The sequence below is a fragment of the Candoia aspera genome, chromosome 6 (genome assembly GCF_035149785.1).
Source record: "Candoia aspera isolate rCanAsp1 chromosome 6, rCanAsp1.hap2, whole genome shotgun sequence".
In the NCBI taxonomy this organism is placed as follows: domain Eukaryota; kingdom Metazoa; phylum Chordata; class Lepidosauria; order Squamata; family Boidae; genus Candoia; species Candoia aspera.
In genome coordinates this window covers 34,817,438-34,839,219 of record NC_086158.1, presented here as the reverse complement: position 1 = coordinate 34,839,219, position 21,782 = coordinate 34,817,438, and the positions used below count along the sequence as shown (strand labels likewise).

Sequence of the window (21,782 nt, the reverse complement as noted above, 5' to 3'; positions counted from 1 at the left end):
TATCCAATTTTTGTCCACGTCTTTCCTCTCTCTCTCTCTCTCCACTTCCTCAACGCAGGTCAGCCTAAGCCAAAGATTAAACTACGGTATGCAAAAAGACTGCATTAGGAAAACGTCGTTTTCAGCAGTGACGCGTCATAAGGCAGGAACTTTAGCCTTAGGAAACAGGGGCCCGTGCGGACCAATCTCGGCGTAACACGCCTCCCACTTGGTCCGCGCTGCGAATCTCTGACAAAAGTAGACGAAAAGGGACCGCGGAGGCGCACGTCATCCTTGCCAAGGCGTGGATGAAGCGGAGGGGGCGCTGTGGAGGACTTTGAAGGACGACCAATGGAAGGGAGGAAGGGGCGAAGCTCGGCGAGCGAGTCAACGAAGGTGGCTCAAGTTAGCGCTCGTGCCGCGACGGCGGAACAGAGAGCCGGAGACCGCGAGCGGGGAAGGGAGGGCGGAACGAGAAGCTGCCTGGCTGAGCGGCGCGGGATCCTACCTTGAGCGGGGAAGACACCTAAGAGGGTAGGTAGGAGCCGAAGCTTCGTGCAGGCAGCCGAGGTCCCTTTTGCTCCTTGGAATGAGGAACGGTCGCTGCCCACCATCCCCTGCCTCGGCGGGACCGTTCATCGACGGCTTTTCTCTTCCGCCCGTCCCACCGCGGCCACGAAGCAGGACAGCTTGGCCAATTCCGATCCAGCCGCGCGCAAAGGCGTCCGCTCTGCTCGGGCTCCAGCGTGGCGGTAGTCCCTTCTCTGTTTCCCACGCCTCCGGACGCAGCCGCTTTCTGTCCGCCCTGCCAAGCTGCGGCTACGGGTTCCCTTGCTTTTGATCGTTGTTTTCTGACTACGAGCCCCCGGTATGCCCTATTGTACACCATCCGAACCGCCTCAGTTTCTTTTCTGCAGATCCGTCCTTCCCATATAGCTCGCCCTCTTCTCTTATTCGGTTAAGATCTCCTTCCACAGGTACTACGGGTTGGATGGAGAAAAAGCACGGAGAAAAGAGCATCCTCCCGCACTTCTGATCATACTTTGTAGACTATCGGATCATTGCGGGTGGACTTTACCGTTGTCTGCACTGTGCCCTCCTTGTGTGCCACCCTCTGCCTATCCCATGTTGCCTTACCATGCTATACAAGCCTTCATTAATTGTATCCACATTTTACTATGTAAAATTGTAATGTAAAAAAAAATGCAAAGTAACTTACATTCAGTCTGGGTACACCTAACCCAAATGAATATAACATAATCAAATTGGTATTTAATTGACATGCCCTGCAGTGGTGTCATGTCCTGGTTATTGACATAGTATCTTGATGTAGTATTAAGATTATTTGCTGAGTGGGAAATTATGCAATCGGTATCTTAGAGGGAAGCAAATATTTATCCTGAGTCCCATCAATAGACTGCAGGGGAGTTTGTCTCTTGCAGGGGAACCAATTAAAGAGCCCTATAGCATCCTAAATGCTAACAAACTATAACATACCTGGAGTCCACAAATGTTTATGTTATAATAGATACATTAATATTAAAGGTATCAGAAGGCTTCTTGTTTTAACTGGGATGAGTATTTTCATGATAAGGACCATTCTTCCATAGCTTATTTGTGTTTTAATTGCCTCAGTTTGCTCACCTAGGTGATTAGTGTTTCCTGTTCTGAACTGGCAGAATATAAGTAATTTCTATTACCATCTAGCACACATAAGTTGTTTTTATAGAAAAAGAAGTAATCTATTGATGGTTATTTAGTTATCTAGAAAATGTGTATGTCACCCACTCTGAATGGTTCTGGGAAGCTTACAAAGGGTAGTAAAGGTATCACACATATACCTTAAAAATAAAATAATAGATGTAAAACAAACAAACAGAAAAGCACCTTGAAACAGTGGCATTAAAAGACATAGTATAATTAATGTGCTTTGAGGTTTCTCCTAAACCTTAGTAAGGTAAGAGCTTGCTTTAACTCCAGGTGCAACTTATTTCATAATATGGCCACAGAGAAAACTTACATTTTTTTAATGTCAAGTATATTTGTTATACAACCCACAAAACAAGCTTCATTAATGACCTAAGATATAAATTGATAGCATAAATAGAAAAAAATAGTGTAATTGAGCAGCTTTGCAATGGAACCTAGACTTTATCTAGAAAACAGAGAAGAAAAAAATCATCTCTCTCCATTTCCTTATCAAAGATGTCGATCATCTCTCTATCTTTGTTGATAAGGAAATGGAGAGGGGTGATTTGTGTGTATGTATGTACATATGTATATTTGTGTTTGTGTAAATGTATCTGTGTGTGTGTTTGCATTTGCTAGAAGGTACTATTCCAAATCACTGTAAAGGTTTCATTGTTTTTGACTCATCCAAAGATCCACTTAATAAGGATGGCTGTCTGAGCTTTACTCAGGTCCAGAGTATAAACACTCTGAAAACCCAAACTTGCACTTGGTAGCAGCAGTGTTAAGACTCAAGGACAAATCTAGGCTTGATAAGCTGCTTTTATTACAGATGCAAAGAATCCCCAAATTAAGAAATAACAGCTACTGCAAGAGCTGAGAATTAAACCATATTTTTATCAGACCCAGGATTTAAAGTCGTCTTTAAAGCCTTGTGCATTGAACGCACATGCACAGTATTTTGATGATGGCACTGTCTGCCTAGGCTCCTTGTTTCCAACCTTGACAGCTTCAGCCCTCACAATTACAATCCATTACCAGGTGACACCTTTCTTATATCTGTGGACTTGGCGCAAAAGTCCAAAAAAGCTTTTGGAAGTACTTAAAGTTGTATGGCATAGTTCAGGTTATTGATGCTTTCTGAGCTTTGTTTTTTTCTTGCAGATGTTTCATTGCCAGACTAGGCAACATCTTCAGTGTGAAGAGGGAGTGGGCCTTGCTCTCTCTTCATATACCGTTTGTTGGGGTTGTGTTGGTGGAGGTGGTGTTCTCTTCTTGGGCGTTCCTTGATTGGGCTGTTGTTTGCTGCTTGGTTGATTGACTTCTGTGTCTGTTGATGGCTGCATTGTCATAGAGGTAAACAACATTTACATACCATTAAGAAGAGACAATAGAGCAGTCAAAAGACCAGAACACCTCCTCGCCAGCAATCAACACCCAGATACGCAAAGATTAATACTAGGATTAACACCAGATAAACAGTCAAACAGCACAATATACCCTAATCAAAGAACTATTAACTCAGTCAATCAACCAAGCAGCAAACAACAGCCCAATCAAGGAACTCCCAAGAACAGAACAACACTTCCACCAACACAAGCTGGACAAATAAACTGAGAGCAAGGCCCACTCCCTCTATGCACGGAAGATGTTGCCTAGTCTGGCAATGAAACATCTGCAAGGAAACAACAACAGCTCAGAGAGCACCAAGGACTCCACAGTTCAACCCTGAGCTACAAATATTTGGTTCAATTGATAGTTCAGGTTATGCTGCTGTTTAGAAAAAGAGACTGCATGGCTCCTACTTTTAGTTTTGCTTCATCTTTCAAAACTTTTATTGGTCTTAGAAGAAATCAATGGACTAAATGGATGTAGTAATGAAAGTAAACAGCATTGCAATTGATAGAAATTATTGTGCTAAACATATGAGTAGCACTTTCTGTCTGGCAGTGCTTCTAAGAACTGTTATATATATTTACGCTGAACAAGAACGGTGGGATTATGGATTGTGTTATTTGCTATCTCGGAGTGGGCTAGACTAAAATTTGTTTTGATGATGCAGTCTGTATATAGAAGACATTGTGTGGGATAGCATTCAAAAATGCAGTTTCCTTCTGGTAAAATCAAGAAGTCCAACTGGACTATACATGCCACAGAATACCGTAGATGTGGAAGTTCCATGCAAGTTCAAAAACAATGCGCTGTTTTGTTTTGTTTTTATACTCTATGGAAGCATTTTTAAAAGTACATTATCACTGTGGTACTGTAAACTAAACTAGAGCATGTTATCATCTAATTTCCTTCCTTGTTTTGCTTCACGTCTACAACTTCATATCAACAAAACAGTTAATAAATGACTCTATTCTTAATGTCCTGCTCAGTGCTTTTGAAAGGAGGATTAGGGCAAAAAGTGGGTAGGTTTTACCAGATAGCAAGCCGGGTCTTAATCACTGTAATCTTTCAAAGCAGATGGAAGCAACTAGTGCAGAGCACATCTCACATATTCTTTATTTAAATGGTCTGATATGGTTTTCTATTTATTTATTTTTCTTTATTGTGATAATGTCCTAATCCTGTAATAAATTACATTTACCCAAGGAAGTTACTTAATTACAGCTAACTTGGTTGAATGAGACTTGACAATACTTTTAGTGTTCAGCCACCCTTCCTTATTCATAGACTTCAGTATCAGCTTCAGGCAATGTCCTCCATTTATATTCTTGCCATGTTTACTCACAAAGTAAAAAACAGAATTTCGTCACAATGCTTTTTGAACAGTAATGCTAGAGGTTCTCCTGAAAGCAACCTAATGCTCTCAGAGATGATTAATACTGCAGTACAAAACATAGTTATTAGGCCTTTGAAGTTGTTGAGCATACGGTTGTGTAAATACTCTTAGAAGTGATTTACAGAGCAGATTCTTAAATGCACTGAAATAGCAATTTAATTCTATCACAAACTCTAAACATAGTTGTTTAATTAATTTCATTTCTCTTATTCAGCTAGTCTTAACATTTTAGTAATTTAAAAATTTATACACACACACACACACACACTTTCTTTCTAAAAGGTGCTATTTTCATATAATTTAAATGGCTACTCCCTTGTTAAAACTGAATTTCTAAAATCAGCTTCTCTGAAGAAATGACAATGAATCTAACCATGAATTAGTATCTTCTAGTTATTAACTACCACTTACACAATTCCTTCCCTTCAGTCATGATGGCAGGGGCTAATAGGAGATGAACTTCAAAGAAACCTGAAAGGCACTGGGATAGTAACCAAGAACTAGACTTATATTAGTTTTTCTTCATTACACTTCACCTTTGCAAATAAAATGACTTTGGAGCTTGGCTTATTGATCCGCATTAGATTCATCAGCACATTAGCCTTCTTTCTATTATTATAATTGTATTTATTATCTCATGAAGGAGCACTGGCAGTCTTGACTGGACTTGTAAAATAATCTGTGTTGGAGCTGGTTAGTGCTTGGATGGGAAACCACTAGGGAATTCCAGGGCTACAGGCTGGATTGGACAGAAAAAAGGAACACACCCGCACACACACATGGTAGAAACCTGTGGTAAATCCCTTCTGTGTTGTTGCCAAGCAAATTACATGGATGTATCCATGAAGTCAGCAGGAATTGAGCTCAACTTGAAGGAAACTTAACTTCATTACCAGTTTCACCTGAAGAACAAGAACTAGACCCTTTATGAATACCTGATGTTTCCTGAGATGTGTTTGTCTTGGCGGTGATGCAAGGAAGAAACACTCTATCCTGGATATATTTTGAGTGATATCAACAGCTGCATTAGGTAATTGAACTTCTTGTGCCATGCATTTTTTTATTTTCACAGACAGCTGGCTTGAACATTTTAATAGGGTAAGGTTCCAAATCCAACACAAAATAAGACTATCTGGGAAGTTGTTTTATTTCAATTATAGTGGGCATTATTCTCTTTCCCATTCTTAATTGGCCAATTTTTGCTTGATCTTCCTCAAACTTTCCATTCTTTCCCTTCCCTCTTGGATTAATTTGTTCAGTTACTCTCTTTCAATTTGGATCATTTTCCATCCTTGAAGTGGATCAGGTAGTACATGTACAACTCTTGAGTTTCTGTTGTGCGATATAAAATGATTTATATTATTGTGCATTCATTATTTTTGTTCAATAGTGATTTATAGAGGATTTTGTCAGTAACAAAAAAGGAGGAAAAACTCTATAGAGTTATGCCTTGCATAACTGGATTTTTCATTTTAATCATAAAAAAGATGAAAAAAATATTCAAAGCTTGGAAAAGTAACCACTTCATCATTTTATGTGTCTCATTTCCTGGCTATGTTTACCAAAGTCGCACAAAAGAAAACAGTAATATATATGACATGTTCTCATTTTTTATCTTTTTCCTAATGATTCCATTGACCCTGAGTCGTCTTATTGGTTTACACAAAAAAACAAAACAAAACCTCTTAAATTTTATACTTGTGATGTCTTCAGCCAGCAGCATTTAAAATAAAGCTGAGCTACATTGCCTTTCAATTCTTCTAGACAAACACTGCAAATATTGCTTTATTTTATTAGTGAAAATACCTTCTTTTCCTCTAATAAAGTAGCTCGCAGTAGCGCAAATAAAACAGTGGGTCTTACTCAGTACCTTATAAAATGAAGATGAAGGGAAATCACAGAGGGGGCTTTGGGACCAAGAATGAAGATTGAAAATCTGTTTCACAAGATTTTAAATGCAACTTTTCAGGAGGTTTATGACATGCTTGGACTCCATATATAGGGAAATTCAGGATTCTGAGTTTCATATGTAGAAATGTAAGATGAGAAGGCAACTTGAACAAATTACTTGATCATAGACATGACTGTATTGGTAGCTGACCAAAAAAAAGTCAGGAATGCTTAGAGAAACATTTAAAGCTTAGTATCTGAGGAATCCAATTACTAAATAATTCTTTCAAGCTCACTGTTTGATCAATCCTTACTATTGCTTTGCCATTAAAAGAAATATGGCTATTGTTCAGCCACATTAAAAACCTACAAATTTTACATCTTTTCACCAGAATAGATTTTCCTCTATTTGTTGGACTTTGAATCTTCTCTAGAAATTAGAGATATAATATGCATTATCCTAAATTTCAAAAGCCCATGAAAGATTGATTCCAGAACAGTATAGAAGAGCCTTTCTCAACCTTTTGACCCTGGAGGAACCCTTGAAATATTTTTTGGGCCTCGGGGAACCCCTGCAGGCTCAAATATAGGCCCGAAGCTACAAAATCATTATATTTGTTTCATGTGTAGGGCTGTATATATGCATTAACAGTGAACTTAAACTAAAAAAGAAAGGATGAAACATACCTTTTTAATGTTAAACCTGTGCTTGTTTTTTTGCTGCACAAATACTCAACTCTGGGCCAAACATGAGATACGCATACAAGGATTTCATCTTCAACTGAAAAAAGATGATTTCTGCCTTTGCTTTTGATGCTTGTTAAATAAGAAAAAGCTTGGTCACACTTGTAAGGAGTTGAAAACTGCAGCAAAATGTTTAATGCCTTATAAATAGTAGGGTACTCTTCTTTCACAGAAATCCAAAACCTATCCATGGGCAGATCAGTGAATCTTGACTTGAGTGTACGATCAAACTGCAGCTCACAAAGCTCTTCCTGTTCCCTCAAAGTGAAGTTCTCAGGCTGAGCCGAAGATGCAGAGAAAAGATCTCTCACCCAGTCATACATTTGTGTTGAAAGGGAGGGAAAGTACTGATCAATTTTGTTCTGCAGTACTTTCAGGTGGTTTTCAATTAGATTTGAGACTTTTTGGTATCCTTCCTCACTCTCAAGCCCAAGCAGCAGTGGAAACATTTCAATATTTCCTTTGGAACATGATTTTTCTAAACATTCAGTTTTCTTTTAAATCCACAAATTTTGTCACTTGAAGTCAAAACATTTTCTCCAGTGCCTTGCAGAGACTTATCAAACTGGTTCATGTGATGAAAGACGTCCACTACGTAAGCTAGTTTCTGCAACCATTCTCCATTTTCAAAGCACTGAGCAAAATATGGAATACTATTTTCTCAAAAATACTCTTGTAATTCTGCCTTCACCTCAAACAGAACTCTTCCTCTCCTGAGAACGCTTCCTCTGCTGAGCCACCATATTTCTGTGCGTGCTCTTTGTCCAGGTTTTCACACAGTTTTTTAAACTTTCTTGGGTTTTTAAAAAAGTTGACTTTGTTTAATGAAGTCAACCATTTTTGTAGCATCATCAAAACTTTTTTCATTTCATTTCTAACAGGTTTTGACACCAACACTTCTCTGAAGAAAGCAGTGTGTTGTGACAACATCAGGATTTTCTTTTCTTACAAGAGAAATGAAACCTCTTATGGAGCCAACCATTGATGGAGCACCATCAGTACAGATGCCAACACAGTTCCTCCAAGACAGACTTTTTGTTTCCAGATGCGAAGACAAAACATTGAATCCATCTTGGCCTTTGCATGTTTCATGTAGTTCTTTGCAGCAGAAAAAGTGAAATTTTCTTGAATTTCACCATCATTTACAAATCTTACAAATGCCATAACATGCCATTTATTGGTGAAATTGGTTGACTCATCAACTTGGATAGAAAAGCTGCTGTTCTTCGGTTTATCACAAAAACCTCTTCAGAATCATGTGACATGTCATCAATACGCTGACTTATTGTACTGTTTGACAGCGGAACCTTTTCAATTTCTTGTACTGCATCTGGTCCTAGCATCTTTCCCACTATTATTTTACATGCTGGCATGATTACTTTCTTATCCGAAGTGTGACTTTTCCTTTGCTGTGTAATACATTCTGCTACTAAATAACTTGCTTCTTGGGCTTTTTTACTGGCTGTCATTTTTATTAACAAAAGCTTTACTCTGTTCTGTGATTCCAATGGCCAATTAAAATAATCAGAACTTTTACTTGTCGTATGGCTGTGATTTGTAGTTAAGGGTCTTTTTACTTTTGCTGGTGCCATTGCTGCACTTGTAGGCTGTTTGCCACAGATGAGGCACAACAGAATAGGACAACTTGAATCATCAGTCCATGTAAAACCCATTGATAAATAGCTTTCATTGTAAAGATGGACTTTTTTTGAGTCCATTGATGTACCAGTGCAGGGAAATGCCTGATAAGATTTAAATTCTTTATTATCATTATCATAATTAAACTTATTGTCTGTTCTAGAATCTTCCTCTTCTTTCTCATACCTTCTCTTCAAAGATTGCCTCACTGGACCCTCAGACATGACTGAATAAATGTGTACAAAATTATTTAAAATAATGGGATAAAATAACTACAGGAAAACAGCAGGGAAAAGACACCAGAGGGAGAGACTGACATCACAGACTAAGTAGGATGAGTTCATTAATTTCTTGAAAAATGTACTTCTCCCTTCCTTCCTTCAGTATATTCCTCCCTTCCTGCAATATAGCGTTCACCTGTTACCAATGGTGACCCCTATCTCAGGTCAAAAATTAAGAATGAATTCAACTAAATAAACACAGTGCTACAGTGCACTACCAGAGAGCACAGAAAGAATTGTAACTAGATTGAACTAGATGAAAAAGAACATGATTCTAGACTTTATCTGAAATGGCAGTTTCACTTATTGTGAGATATGAGTATGGGAGAATTAATAGAAAATGATGTTCAGAGTGTTACCAAAGTTACTTTAATATGGAAGTTGAAAATTGGTAACAACTTTTAACATAATCTTATTTGACTTCAAAGGAGAAGCTTCTTAAAAAAATGTGTCACATATTCCCCCATTTATGGTTCACTCGTTCTTTTCCTCTCTCAAACTGTACTAGAAATATGAATTCATATAGCACAGGGACAAGTTTATAACTCTGTTTTTATTAAATTTATTCAACTGAGGTATTATTATAGCTTTGGGGATATATTGTTGTCTGATGTACTTGATTTAAGTATATTTATTCCCTGAGATATGCTTTTTTTCCTTAGTCATGTTGATGAATCTATATAGAATAATATTATAAGGATCCTCCTGTGACTGTATGCAACAACTGGAATGAAATACCTTTTTCACTACAGGTATCCTAAAGTCTATTATTTATTTTAAGGTAAGTAGGCAATTTTGGCATAGAACCAAAATGATAACATAGAGGGTGTAATGATTGCCTATTCTGACATACTCAGTCTCACAAGGGGGTTCTTTATGAAAACTGATTTATTGAAAGAATAGTATGCAAATACAAAGAAAGCTGCGAATGAGCAAAAGCGCGCAAAATACAAACTAAAAACCCTTGCTTTCAAACCAGTCCCGCCCTTCCTCCCTCCTAGCAACCACCCCCTCCCAGGTGTTAGCAACCGTTATCCACATCGGCCTGAGAAAGTAACCTTGAACAGAGTCACTAACCCAAACATACATTCCACAGTTGCAGCAAGAAGATTACAGCCCGGCACGGCTGGAAATTTCCAACCCGCAAACACGGGTTAGAAAAGTGACATGCGAAGTGTTACGATGTATACAGAACATTGAAACGATGAACATGACAGAGGGCAAAATCCAGGCTCAGTTGCAACATGAAAAAAATCAACTGTTAATGTTTAACTAGAAGAGTTTGTAAGACACTCTTTTTCTTTTCTCTTTTGCCTGCAAGTCAAACTCTACCTCTGGCAACTACAACGACCATGCAGTTTTCTAGGTAGCATTTTCAAAAGTAGTTTGCCGTTGCTTTCTTCCTAACTGAAAAGAGGCAACTGGCCCAAGGTCCTGCAGCTGTCTTTCATGGAACTTGTGATGGAATGTGAGGGTGCCCTTGGAGAACAGAGGGAAGAGAATGATCAGATAAAAGGAAAGGGAGTCCATGAGAGGGTAATGGTCTAAAGAAGAAACTTAGGAAAGACCCGCCCTGAGCACTCGAGGGTAGGAGATTTGTGCTTTCAGACTTGCAAGAATCTGTTAAAGTAGTCTTACAATAAAGTAGAATTAGTTCATCTAGTCGTTTTTCCTGTCTGGTTGACCTGGAAGGGCTGACAACAATCTTGCAAGCCTGAAGCACAGCTGGGCCCACAGGAAGAAGACTTGGAGGTTTCAAATCTCTTCCCCCAGAAGCTAAACTGAGTCTAAGACACCCTAAGCCTGCCTCCTGCTTGATGTAGTTACTGCTGCCCCACCTATGTTTGATGAGTAATTCTGTTAGGATAGGAATTGTGAAAGGCAGTACATGATGTGGAATTCCTATCCTTCTCCTTGTGAATTCCATATCATGTGCTGCCTTTCTGGCAAATCAAGGATAAAAACATGGGAGAAAAATAATTTCTATAATGCAGCTCCTGTTCCTGTAGTGTAACTGTATGTGACTGGGCATTTCAATCCTTCTTCCCCACTTTGTCAATCTCACAGGAGATAAAATAAAACTTTAATTAAAAAAATCAAAAGATATATGAAGCCTAATTTACAAAAATATGTGCAGACCAAAAGGTGATGATAGAGAACTTTTAAGTTACATATTACAGCTCCCAAGGAAGAGAAAAGTAAATCTTGAACTCAGCTTGAAATCACACAGAATGCCCTACATGTGCAGAAAAATCAGAATAAGAATAAGGCTCCCCACACACAGAGAGACAAAAAAATTAAAAATTAATGCAACATGTAGCTAAAGAAGATACCTGAGTTTTAGAGATAACCTAAATCCTAAATCAAAGTCCTCTGCTTCTTTGTCCCTTGACCTCCACTAGTTTCTTGAAATAATTCTATATATTTAACAGTGCTGATGGGGAGGTGATATCCTCCACTTTTTTTTTCCAGATCAGGTAACAGAAAGTTCTTGCTCCCTTTCTTCAGAATTCTGCTTTGGTCTTTTAAAGGAACAACTCTTTTTCTCTCTTTAAAAGGCAAGGATTAAGGGTACGTGCTAAAGTCCATGCTTCAGACAAGTTGTCTGTTCAAATTCAGATTCTATCTGGCATCTAGACTGGCAGGGAGGCTGCAGTATTATGTAATCTGGTTGTCTCTTCACAACAGCAATAATGTACACTTTGGGAATTAAATACTTGAATTAGTCTTTGTATTCATGCCTGGACTGTAACAACTTTTTTGTATTTGTACCACATTTTCACATTTAGTACTAAGTGTTAGTATATATGAAAACGTTCTGGTAAAAATATTCTCTGGTCAGCTTTCCCATTTTCTCCCTACCCCCCACCACATAAACTTATTGGAAATAAAACAAGTCCTACTCTGTCTGCAGGAGGTGACTGCACATTGTTTATCATCCTTGCTGTCCGGAGGGTGGAGAATTCAGGTTTCAGAATTGCTGTCTGACACCTTCCTACGTTTTTAAAAGATCTGTAGGTTCTGTGGATATAAAGCAAATGTGCATGCATCCCAATAAGAGTTTCAGTGCATCCTCATGGATTACCCCCATCTTTTTACACTCTAATAATCCTGGACAAACATTTTGTGCTCTCATCCCAGATAAGTATATTTCAGAAGATAGACTGAAAAAGTTGATAATTTTTTAACTAACCCACTGTTACCTGGAATTTTAGGCTTCATTATTAGCTTTTTAATCAAGTTGATATTAGTATTTTAGTATGGCATCCATGCCTTCTTTTGAAGTTCAAGAAACCATGTTTTCCTTTTACCCAAAACCCTTTCTTTCTTTTACATGCAAGCACTAGCCTTTTTAGCAACTAAACAATAGAGGGCATATTCTGAAAATCCTTGAATATACTTACAAGTTTTAAGATGGATACAAACCCAGCTAGGAAAGGGAGTGATGTAACCCATAAATTTGCCACTTGTGGAATGTTATCTGTAATCAGTGTTTTATATTGTTCAATTCTCACATGTAATCAATGTCTTTTTTTGTTTGATTAGTTGCTTTCTGACCTACCATATATCAGATGTATGTATTGTTTGTTTCTGTACCCTATAAAAAAACTTGACCCATTTAATAAATGCTTTTTTGCTTTTTCTGAAGTATTTGTGATTTGTGCTGTTGAGAGGGGTGAAAAATCCACTTTCCAAAGTTAGTCTCTCTCCCAAATTCAGGGACCAAGTTTTTAATCAGTTCCATGCCAAACCCCAATACTTTTTGTTTTTCTAGACAACAAAAAGTATAATTATTTCAGAAGATAGACTGAAAAAATGGATTATTTTGGAACTAAGCCATTTAAATTTATTTGTTAAAGTTGTCACAATGATTCATTGTAATAATATGTTTAACTTTTGTTTGAGACGCACAGCTGATATTATAAAGTAGTGGTACAATGAATGTGTTCTTTGGAAATGTCAAATACTGTTTTACATGATGAGTGAAAGTAGGAGCTGTTAACTACTTTCTTAGCACAGTAATTTTCCATGCCTGTGTGCTTCAGTTTAGGAGAACATAGTAATGACATCTTTGATGTGATTTAATCAACCGCAGATTTGGCAGCTACTTGACATATACAAAACTATGTTACTAAAAATATTTATCCTTCACTAGAGTGTGTTCTAAATGATCTAGGCTGTTGTTTCAATTAAAAAAAGTATTAACAGTAGCAAACTTTAGGGCTTTGAAAAGCATATTAGAATGGGTGAAATATACTTCATTAAAGCAGCCATGTCCTCTGGAAGGCATCCCTGACTCTGTGTGGGAGGGAAGGAGTGAGGGTTTGTGCATGTGTATTCAGTTCACTGGTGGTATCAGCTGAAGGGTAGTCTGTGTGTACACATACATTTATAGGAAGCAAAGACAACCTTTGTTAAGGCTACCCATCTAGCTTCAAGTGACCAGGTTACTTGAAGAAGAGTCTCCCACACTGTCAGTTATTTTTTATCCCTCCAGATTCTTCAGTTACAACCAGTAGGCTGGAATGGAGGAACACTGCAATTACAAGTGATGAGGTATGAGCATTCTGGCCTCGGCATATCTTTCTCAGGATCACAGAGCTGCATCCTTAATATTCTTCAGATTTCCTCATTTTTTTTCACAATACGCTTGAAAAAAATAATCTCTCTTCTTTGTGTAAGTTAGTGTTTCGCAAACTGTTGGCTGTAAATATGTATTAAACTTCAACTTCTATTGTATCCAACTAACATATATTAAAGTTTAACTTAGACAGCACCAAGTTGAAGAACATTTGTATAAATTGTTCAATTGTATAATTGAGTTTGTCTAATGATCTGTTGTGTGCTATCTACTTTAGGTGCTTTTTAAATGACACCTGAATAATTAGACAATCTGCTTTTTTGTTTGTATGTTTTTCTGTTCTGGAAAACTTCCTTATCATATACTCAAACTCTTAAATAAGAGTTTCTCCTGTGTGTGTAATGGTATTTTACAAAAAAAAATGTATAATGTTTGCACTCACTGTATGTCTGTTAAAAATTCTCTGTTTGTTAATGTTCAGTTACATATAATTAGAATGCTTTTGAAAAAAATGTTGAATGAGGCCATTAATTGTTCAAAATTTATATCTTGAAATACTTATTTTCCTACCTGCAGTTCTCATGGCACCTTGCAAACATTCCTTCAAGAAAATTATAACATAGTAACATAGAGAAAGATAATGTACTTTAAACTTTTTCTGAAAAATTCTTAAATTTTTAATATGTTTCTCATAAGTATGAGTAGTATGTTAGGACTATTTTTAATTAATATTTTACATTATTATTTTGTGTTTACAGGGAGTATGCTGGAGGTAAAACCATGAAGAAGTAGCGGAAAGAATAATAATGTTTTTCCGAAATCGTTTTCTGTTTCTGTTGGCTTTAGCTGCCTTATTAGCCTTTTTGAGCCTTAGCATTCAATTCTGTAAGTATAATTTTATATTATAGCTGAGAATTGTAAATACTATCCTCTTTTTATTACATTTTTAATGTACATGTAGAAAGTGAAATAAAATTAATGTCAGAGTAATGTGAGTGCAACATGGGGAATAACTCTCATTTTCTGCTTTCTAAAACTGCACAATTTTGAACATATTCCAAACAAACCGATACTAATTATGATTGTGCAGGCTGAAAATGATTGATCTGTTTGGCATGTTATATGAAATGGGGAAAGAGGCTTCTTTTCCCTCCCATATTCTGAAAAATATTGAGTTTATTTCATATGTATAGATTTTTATAGACAGATGCACTTTAACTGTTACTTTTCTCATGTTAGAATGTTTGAATAATGATATAATTAAAACATGAGCATCAGACTAATTCCCAAATACATGAACATGAGTTTAAGAAAGGAAGGAGGTAAAGCATAATCAGACTTGCACTATTACTATAGCCAATAAATGTACTTTTAGTCTTAATGTGGAGTTGATTTCTTGGTCTGATCTACCTTTTGGGACTGACATCAGTCCTGCAAGTCTGATTATGCTTCATCTCCTTCTTTTCTTATACTGATGTGAATAGAGGGTGTGTGTGTCTGTCTGAGAAGTTTACACATACCTTCTTTAATCCTTCTTCATTGTTTGAGCTTAAGCAGTGTTTTTCTCCTCGATGCTTTGGTAACGGATTCCTCAGTATCACCCTCTTTACTCTACACAGAGTGTCATAATAGAGTTAATTATGGATGATCGCTACATATGGGTGGTCCTAGCCCGTAGCCACTCAGTTTTGTCAGGGTGGAGCCACTGTTCTTCCCCATCCAGACCCATACAGCCTCCAGGCACTGGGAAAGAATCTTGATGGTCTGGGGCAAGGATGTATAACTGTCATCAGCATACTAACGATACTTGACCCCATGCTGATAGATGACCTCGCCCAGTGCTTTCATGTAGATCTTAAATAGGATTGCCAGGACAAAAAGTCTTGAAAGTTCTTCACACTTTCACTCTTGTGCACCCCACCAACACTGCCACCAACCATCATCTTCACATAATAAAACCTTTTAACCTTTCACCAACATAATAAAATCTTACAATGTCTGTAAACAGCTGGAGTTCTGACACAAACATATAGCCTCGATGCCAGGTTCAGGAAAAAAATATATTATGCACCTAAAATCTGATTGTAGTATTTGTAGCTATACTTCCTTCAGTCCATTCAGGCATGTTGATAGGCAGTACCAGGAATGGTTGCCTTTTCTAATGTGGCTGTGGTCTTTTCTTCATAAGTTTTGACTTTGATGCCAACTGATGAGAAATACCCCTGAGATAAGGAATGATGTTGTTGTTGTAGTAATGTACATATTAAGTTTCTGTATTAAATAATTTGGATAAAAAGTTGTTAATTCTACAGCTATTTTCTTTAAAAACTATTAATGCTAAATGAATGGTTAAATAAACCTTTTTGTGTATATAAATACACGTGATATTTCTACAATATGAATAAATCATAGCATTTGTTATTTAGACATAGGTACTCTCTTTTTACTTAATGAAAATACATTGTAATTTGCCATGTATCAAGCAAATACTGCTTCAACTGATCAGTCATTGTCATTGACAAGCCTTCGAGTCTGTTCCAGATATGTACATTGCAATTTTAAATCACCAACTGTTATTGGTTTGGATTGCCACTTCTCTAATCTATGGAATAACAGTGGAATATGCTAAGTTTATTAGACCTTTGTTAGTTAGTGTATAAATTCAAAAAGAGAAGCATTCACCTTACAAGCAGTCTCAACAAAGTTACCCATGCTGATCCTGCTCAAATTACACCAGCCCCTTCACATTATCTTGAAGTGTGATTACTGTATTGTACAGGATTCTTTTTTCTGCAGAAGTCAGTGTACTAAAAACCATCATGTGTGTAAACATTTTCTTCCTGAAGACCTCTATCTTATAAATATGAATAATATGGGAGATGCAGTGGAAGTAGAAGAAGCTGATCTTTGAAAGAGCTGTCAGACTCTTACACCAGGTCTCAGCAGTAAATCATTCCTTCTCGTTGAAGGACATGACCAAGGAAGACAGAGGTGAATACTATGGCCAGTCAGTAGGTTACACAGATAGTGCCAGCAGGAACAATTTGGGTTCTTCAATCATGAGATACATTTACAGAATGAGGGACTCCTGACAGGACATGAGCTGCACCTCATGAAATCCAGAAAGAATGTGTTTGGAACAGTCTAATCCATATGGCTTTACCCTAAAATCTGGGCAAGACAGAAAGGGGAACCCAGAAAATGGTGCAACACCAAGTACTGTGAACAGGTACAGTAGAGGCACACAATAATGAGCACAAAATACAGGAAAGCATACATTAAGTTTTATGATCCAAGATTTTTATTGTTTTTGTACAAGTGTATAAAGTATGGGGAAGTAAGAGAAAGAATTGGGAGTCTTAATGCAGAGGACAAACATGATTTAGTAGGTATTATTGAAGCCTGGTGGGACAAAACTCATGAGTGGAATATGAGTATAAAATGACATAACTTATTCAAAAGAAAGAGGCCAACTGAAATGGGGACAAGGAGTTGCATTATATGTGAATAAAATGAACACCTGTATAGCAATTTAGAAATCTAAACACAGAGTTCATTTGGAAGTGAGTAAAAACACAAGGAAGAGAAAACAGCAATAACTCTACGTGCGTGTGTGTGTTTTGTGTGTAGGGTGCTATAGGGTGCCAAGCTAAACAGAAGATTTGGATAATGTCCTTCTGAAGCTGATTACGTTATTTTTAGGAGGAGAGGCAATAATAAAAAAAAGACTTTTAACTATCCAGGCAACTTCTGGAAAACCAACTCAGCCAAGATTGCATGGTCTCAAAAATTCCTCAGTGCTCTTTCTGACTGTTTCATTTTCCAAAAAAGTTGAAGGAGAGAGAAGTCTCTTCTAGACCTAATCCTAACCAATAGGGAAGACCTGGTTAAAAAGGTAAAACAGTTGGAAACATGGGAAGAAGTGGCTATATCATCTTGAGTTTCAAGATACTACAAAATAGAAAATTGGAATATGCTCATATATTCACACTAGATTACAGGTGACCTAACTTCAACAAGTGCAAAAAAGTACAGACAGAATTCTACACACATAAATCCATAGCAAATATCTGTAGAAAGTTGGCAAAATTAAAGCTCAGCAAAAGAAAGTAAATGCAATTTGATAAGAGGGATAGCAAATTAGTTAGACATTGCAGCAAGATTCAGGAGAAACCTGAAAAACTAGAACAATGGGCAAAAATCAGCAAGATAAATTTCAATAAGGGCAAATGCAAGTTTCCATTTGTTGAGTATAACAAGCAATACATGTGAAAAGGAACTGGGTGTCGGTAGATTACATAAACTTGACGATGTGATGTAATACAAGATTACATAAACTTGACGATGTGATGCTGCTGCATAAAAATGAAAATAATAATAATAATAATAAAACACAAAAGCATTCCTAGGCTGCATCAACAAAAGTGTAGTTACAAGGTCAATAGAATAATACATTTCTAATTTGCACTGGTTAAACCACACCTGGAATATTCTGTCTGGGTATCATATTTTAGGAAGGATTTTGATAATATCCAGAGGAGAGAAACCAGAATGATAAGGGGCCTTGAGTGCAAAAAAGTGTGAGGAGGGGGTTGGTGGCATTAGCTTGGGGAAGAAAAGTCTCCATGTAGACACTATAGTTGTCTCCAACTGAAGAACCACTATAGGGAAGCTGGAAGTTGTTTCAAAAGGCAAGACAAGAAACATTACGTTTAAATAACAGGAAGGAGACTTGTATTAGACATCAAGAAGAATTTCCTAATGATAAGAGCTGTTCATAGCCTTAGGAAGAGGTGGGCTCTTCTTGCTGGAATTATTCTGTGCAATATAACTTGAAAGATCAAATGCTAATTTCCTGTATTTTGTATTGTCTGTATGGTTATCAATACACAAGTCATATAATGTTTCATTCTTAGTTCTTTTTTTTACTGAAGTCAGTGTTGCTTGTCACTAGCTTGATCATTCAAGTTATAAAAAAGAAGCTAAAATGATGCAGTTGTTTTTTTCTATGTAATGGGCAAAAATATGTTTCCTGTGTGGACCTTTTTTTCCTTTGCTAGTGTTTTTTTAATTCGTTAATGTTTCCATTGGTGGCAGGCCTATTGCTATATACATACATACATACATACATACAAGACTTATATACAACTTGTTTATATACTGTACTGTATATTGAGTTTATTTAGTGGGATCTCTAAGCTATTGGCTTCCACTGATAATTTTTTGTGTCCATTCTGATTCTTTCCAGTGGTAAAATCTACTTACGAGGTTTTGATTCTGCTGTTTGCTTTCATATTTATATTCTTCTTGTCATGGTTGCTACAGGTTTAGGTTTGTTCTTTTGTGTGTGGGGGGGCACTTCTTTTGGCGGAATTGTTTGTTATTATGATAAGCTGGCTTTTTTTTTTTCAGAACTTCAAAGAGGGACAAAAGATGTTTAAATGATATACCCCTTTCTTGGTTTTTAACAACTTATGTAGATTACCATTCTGACATAGCAGTTTCTATATCTGATTGGGTTCTTGTTCAGATTCCAGTAAGTTTATGTATAAACACAGTTCCAGATGAATTATCCACATTCTGTACTTAAGCTTATCTTTGAATTGTGGCTGTCTAAAGTTTTGGATCACAGATGGACTCCAAACAAATTGTATTGATTTAATGCCAGAAAAATATTTCGGCTAAATACCCCTTAGGCTGAAAATTCCTTAGGCTCCCTTTTGTAATTGAAACAAATGTATTTTAGATGCCATATTTTGAATGAACATATGTCAGAATCATTGTGGGATACAAGGGAAGGCAAGTGTTTCATATTAACTTAACAACAACTGTATTACTGACAGCAAAATACTGTATTGCAGTGTGGGTTATTCTTTTCGGAATGTGAACGAATTAGCTCAGCAGATACCTGTCTACTAAAAGAATGAAAAAAATCTGCTTCCAAATTCTTACCTTTAAATATCAGTCACATATTAATGTTAAGAAGCCAATACTAGATTGGATACCATGATTGAGTTGGAATGTATAGTTCTGTTATGTTTTTTTTTTTAAATTTAAGTTATTGTAAAACTCATTTCATCCTTGCAAACATAAGAGTTATGCACAAAATAAGTATAGATTCAAGTATGGTTGTCCATGACAGGTGTAAGGTATGATTAAAATTGACAAATCTTTGGATTGTTTAAATGTCTGTGTTGATTTTTCTGTTCATGAGGAAGGGAATTATTTAACAAGTGTACTTTTGAGTAAATGTTTAGGTTTCTTCATGTATACTGTCATGCTTTCATCATTACATAAAAATCTGCTCAGGACAAAATGGGCCTTTTGATAAAAAGCAACTTGTAAGTGTTGTATAAAGAAATTCTTTGTCATTATAACAGATGACAGATTTTAATGCTATTTTAGGTTTAGGAACCATTGTAATCGTTCTAGGTGGTATGTATGATGACAGTCTTCATAGAAGAAAAAGTAAATTTGAAGAAACATAATTGGTAGTGAAAAAGATACTTTGTTTCTGTAATTGTTTGTTTGGATTTTCTGAAAGAAACAACCTCAGCTTTGACCATGTATTTATGATTACCTAAATTATGATTTGAAAGATTTCAATTTTGTCACAGGCCTGTTTTCTCTTATCCTTTCCTAATTGGATAACCATAATTTGTTTGATATTTTAATTAAACAACATGCTAAAATAGTTTGCTTCGAACTGCCATTGCTATTGTTTAGGATGACTAGGATATGAACTGTTTAGCGTATACATGCTCAGGCGTATGTGAAAAACTTAAGCTGTCCAGAATCACACAGCATTGTCTTATTTTTGTTTTTACGCTTCCTTAATACTTTACTAAATTTCCCCATTATATGGCAGCTGAATTCCTAAGCATTATAAAGGTTCATAAGGTATTATCTTAAAATACTGCATGATCTCTTCATATATTTCATTTAATACCTAGTTATTCCAGGTGATATGCTTTCGAGTCAGTCTTGACTCTTGGTGACTGCCTGGACTAGTCCCTGCAACATTAGTGTTTTCTTGGCAAAAGTTTGGAAGTGATTTGCCATTTTCTGCTTCCTATGGCTGAGAGAAAGTGACTGGCCCAAGATTACCCAGATGGCTTTGTACCTAAGGCAGGACTAGAACTCAGGGTCTCCCACTTTCTAGCCTGATGCCTTAACCACTACACCAAACTGGCTCTTAAGGCACGCATACATGCACGCATACACATACACATACACACACATACAAATATGGTCTTAAACGTGTACACATACACAATGAAGGTCTTTAAATTCTGCAGGAAGAAGAGAAGTAATGTCTGATCATTGTGGACAGCAATAATTTTAACTTCCCTTTTTAGCATCATTAATCCCCCCTACGCCCCCCACACCTTATTGTTCCCTTTTTTAGCTGTCAGATTCCTTCTGTCATAACCAATGGGGAACATCAATTCATATTATATCAACAAGTGCCATGCTAGGTCCAACACTAATGTTGCTTGAACATCAAAACCTATGCAGTGAATGTTGATATAGCAATATCGGCAAACACATACTGTCTTAAGTAATTGTTGTCACCTGACTTCCATCTTAGTCATGTAGCAAAATTCTCAAACTTCTCTGAAGGAAGTTGGAATCAGTGTTAAAAGTACACATATGGTTGCTAAACAAGGCAGTTGCTAAATGAGAACTACCTGTACTAAATATTAAATCCTCCATGAATATTTGTAAATTCTTAAAAACTTTAGCCAAACACTGCAGATGTACAGTAGATGGTTTAACTAGAGAAATATTAAAATAATGGATTTTTATGGATCTGGTTTGCTTATGGAATAGCTATGCAGCTTGTTTAATATGTATATGAAAATTGCATCTGTGCCTGATGATAGGAAAAACATAGTTATTGTTTCCCTTTACAAAGAAAAATATAGGAAGAACAAGTCCAAAAACTATAAGGTGATTAGCATTAACTTGAGTCTGGAATAGTGTTTTTCCAAATTCCAATTAAAGGGTACAACAGGTAACAGTGAGATAGTTGGGTTACGTCGAAAGAATTAATGGGGATCAAATCTCAGAACCAATACATGAAGGAAGTTTAAGTCAAAACCAGGTGGAGGACCAAGAAAGTTATGATTGGATAGAGTAGATGCAATCCTCTAAGACAAAGATGAGAATTTTAAAGAACACAAAGCAA

General features: G+C 36.7%; 1 protein-coding gene across 2 annotated transcripts in view; it reads left to right on the top strand.

Annotated features, from left to right (window-relative positions):
- The first annotated feature begins 288 nt into the window (after positions 1-288).
- The window catches only part of PXYLP1 (2-phosphoxylose phosphatase 1), a 43,905-nt gene continuing 22,411 nt past the window's right edge, over positions 289-21,782 (top strand). Inside the window, exons 1-2 of one of the 2 annotated variants that reach the window (XM_063306704.1) lie at positions 289-513; positions 14,350-14,476. In XM_063306704.1, coding sequence (XP_063162774.1) covers positions 14,398-14,476 — 79 coding nt within the window. In that variant the 5' untranslated portion in view covers positions 289-513; positions 14,350-14,397. Of the gene's footprint in view, positions 514-9,766; positions 9,791-14,349; positions 14,477-21,782 lie in introns of those variants that run through there. The other variant, XM_063306705.1, reaches the window with a different exon arrangement.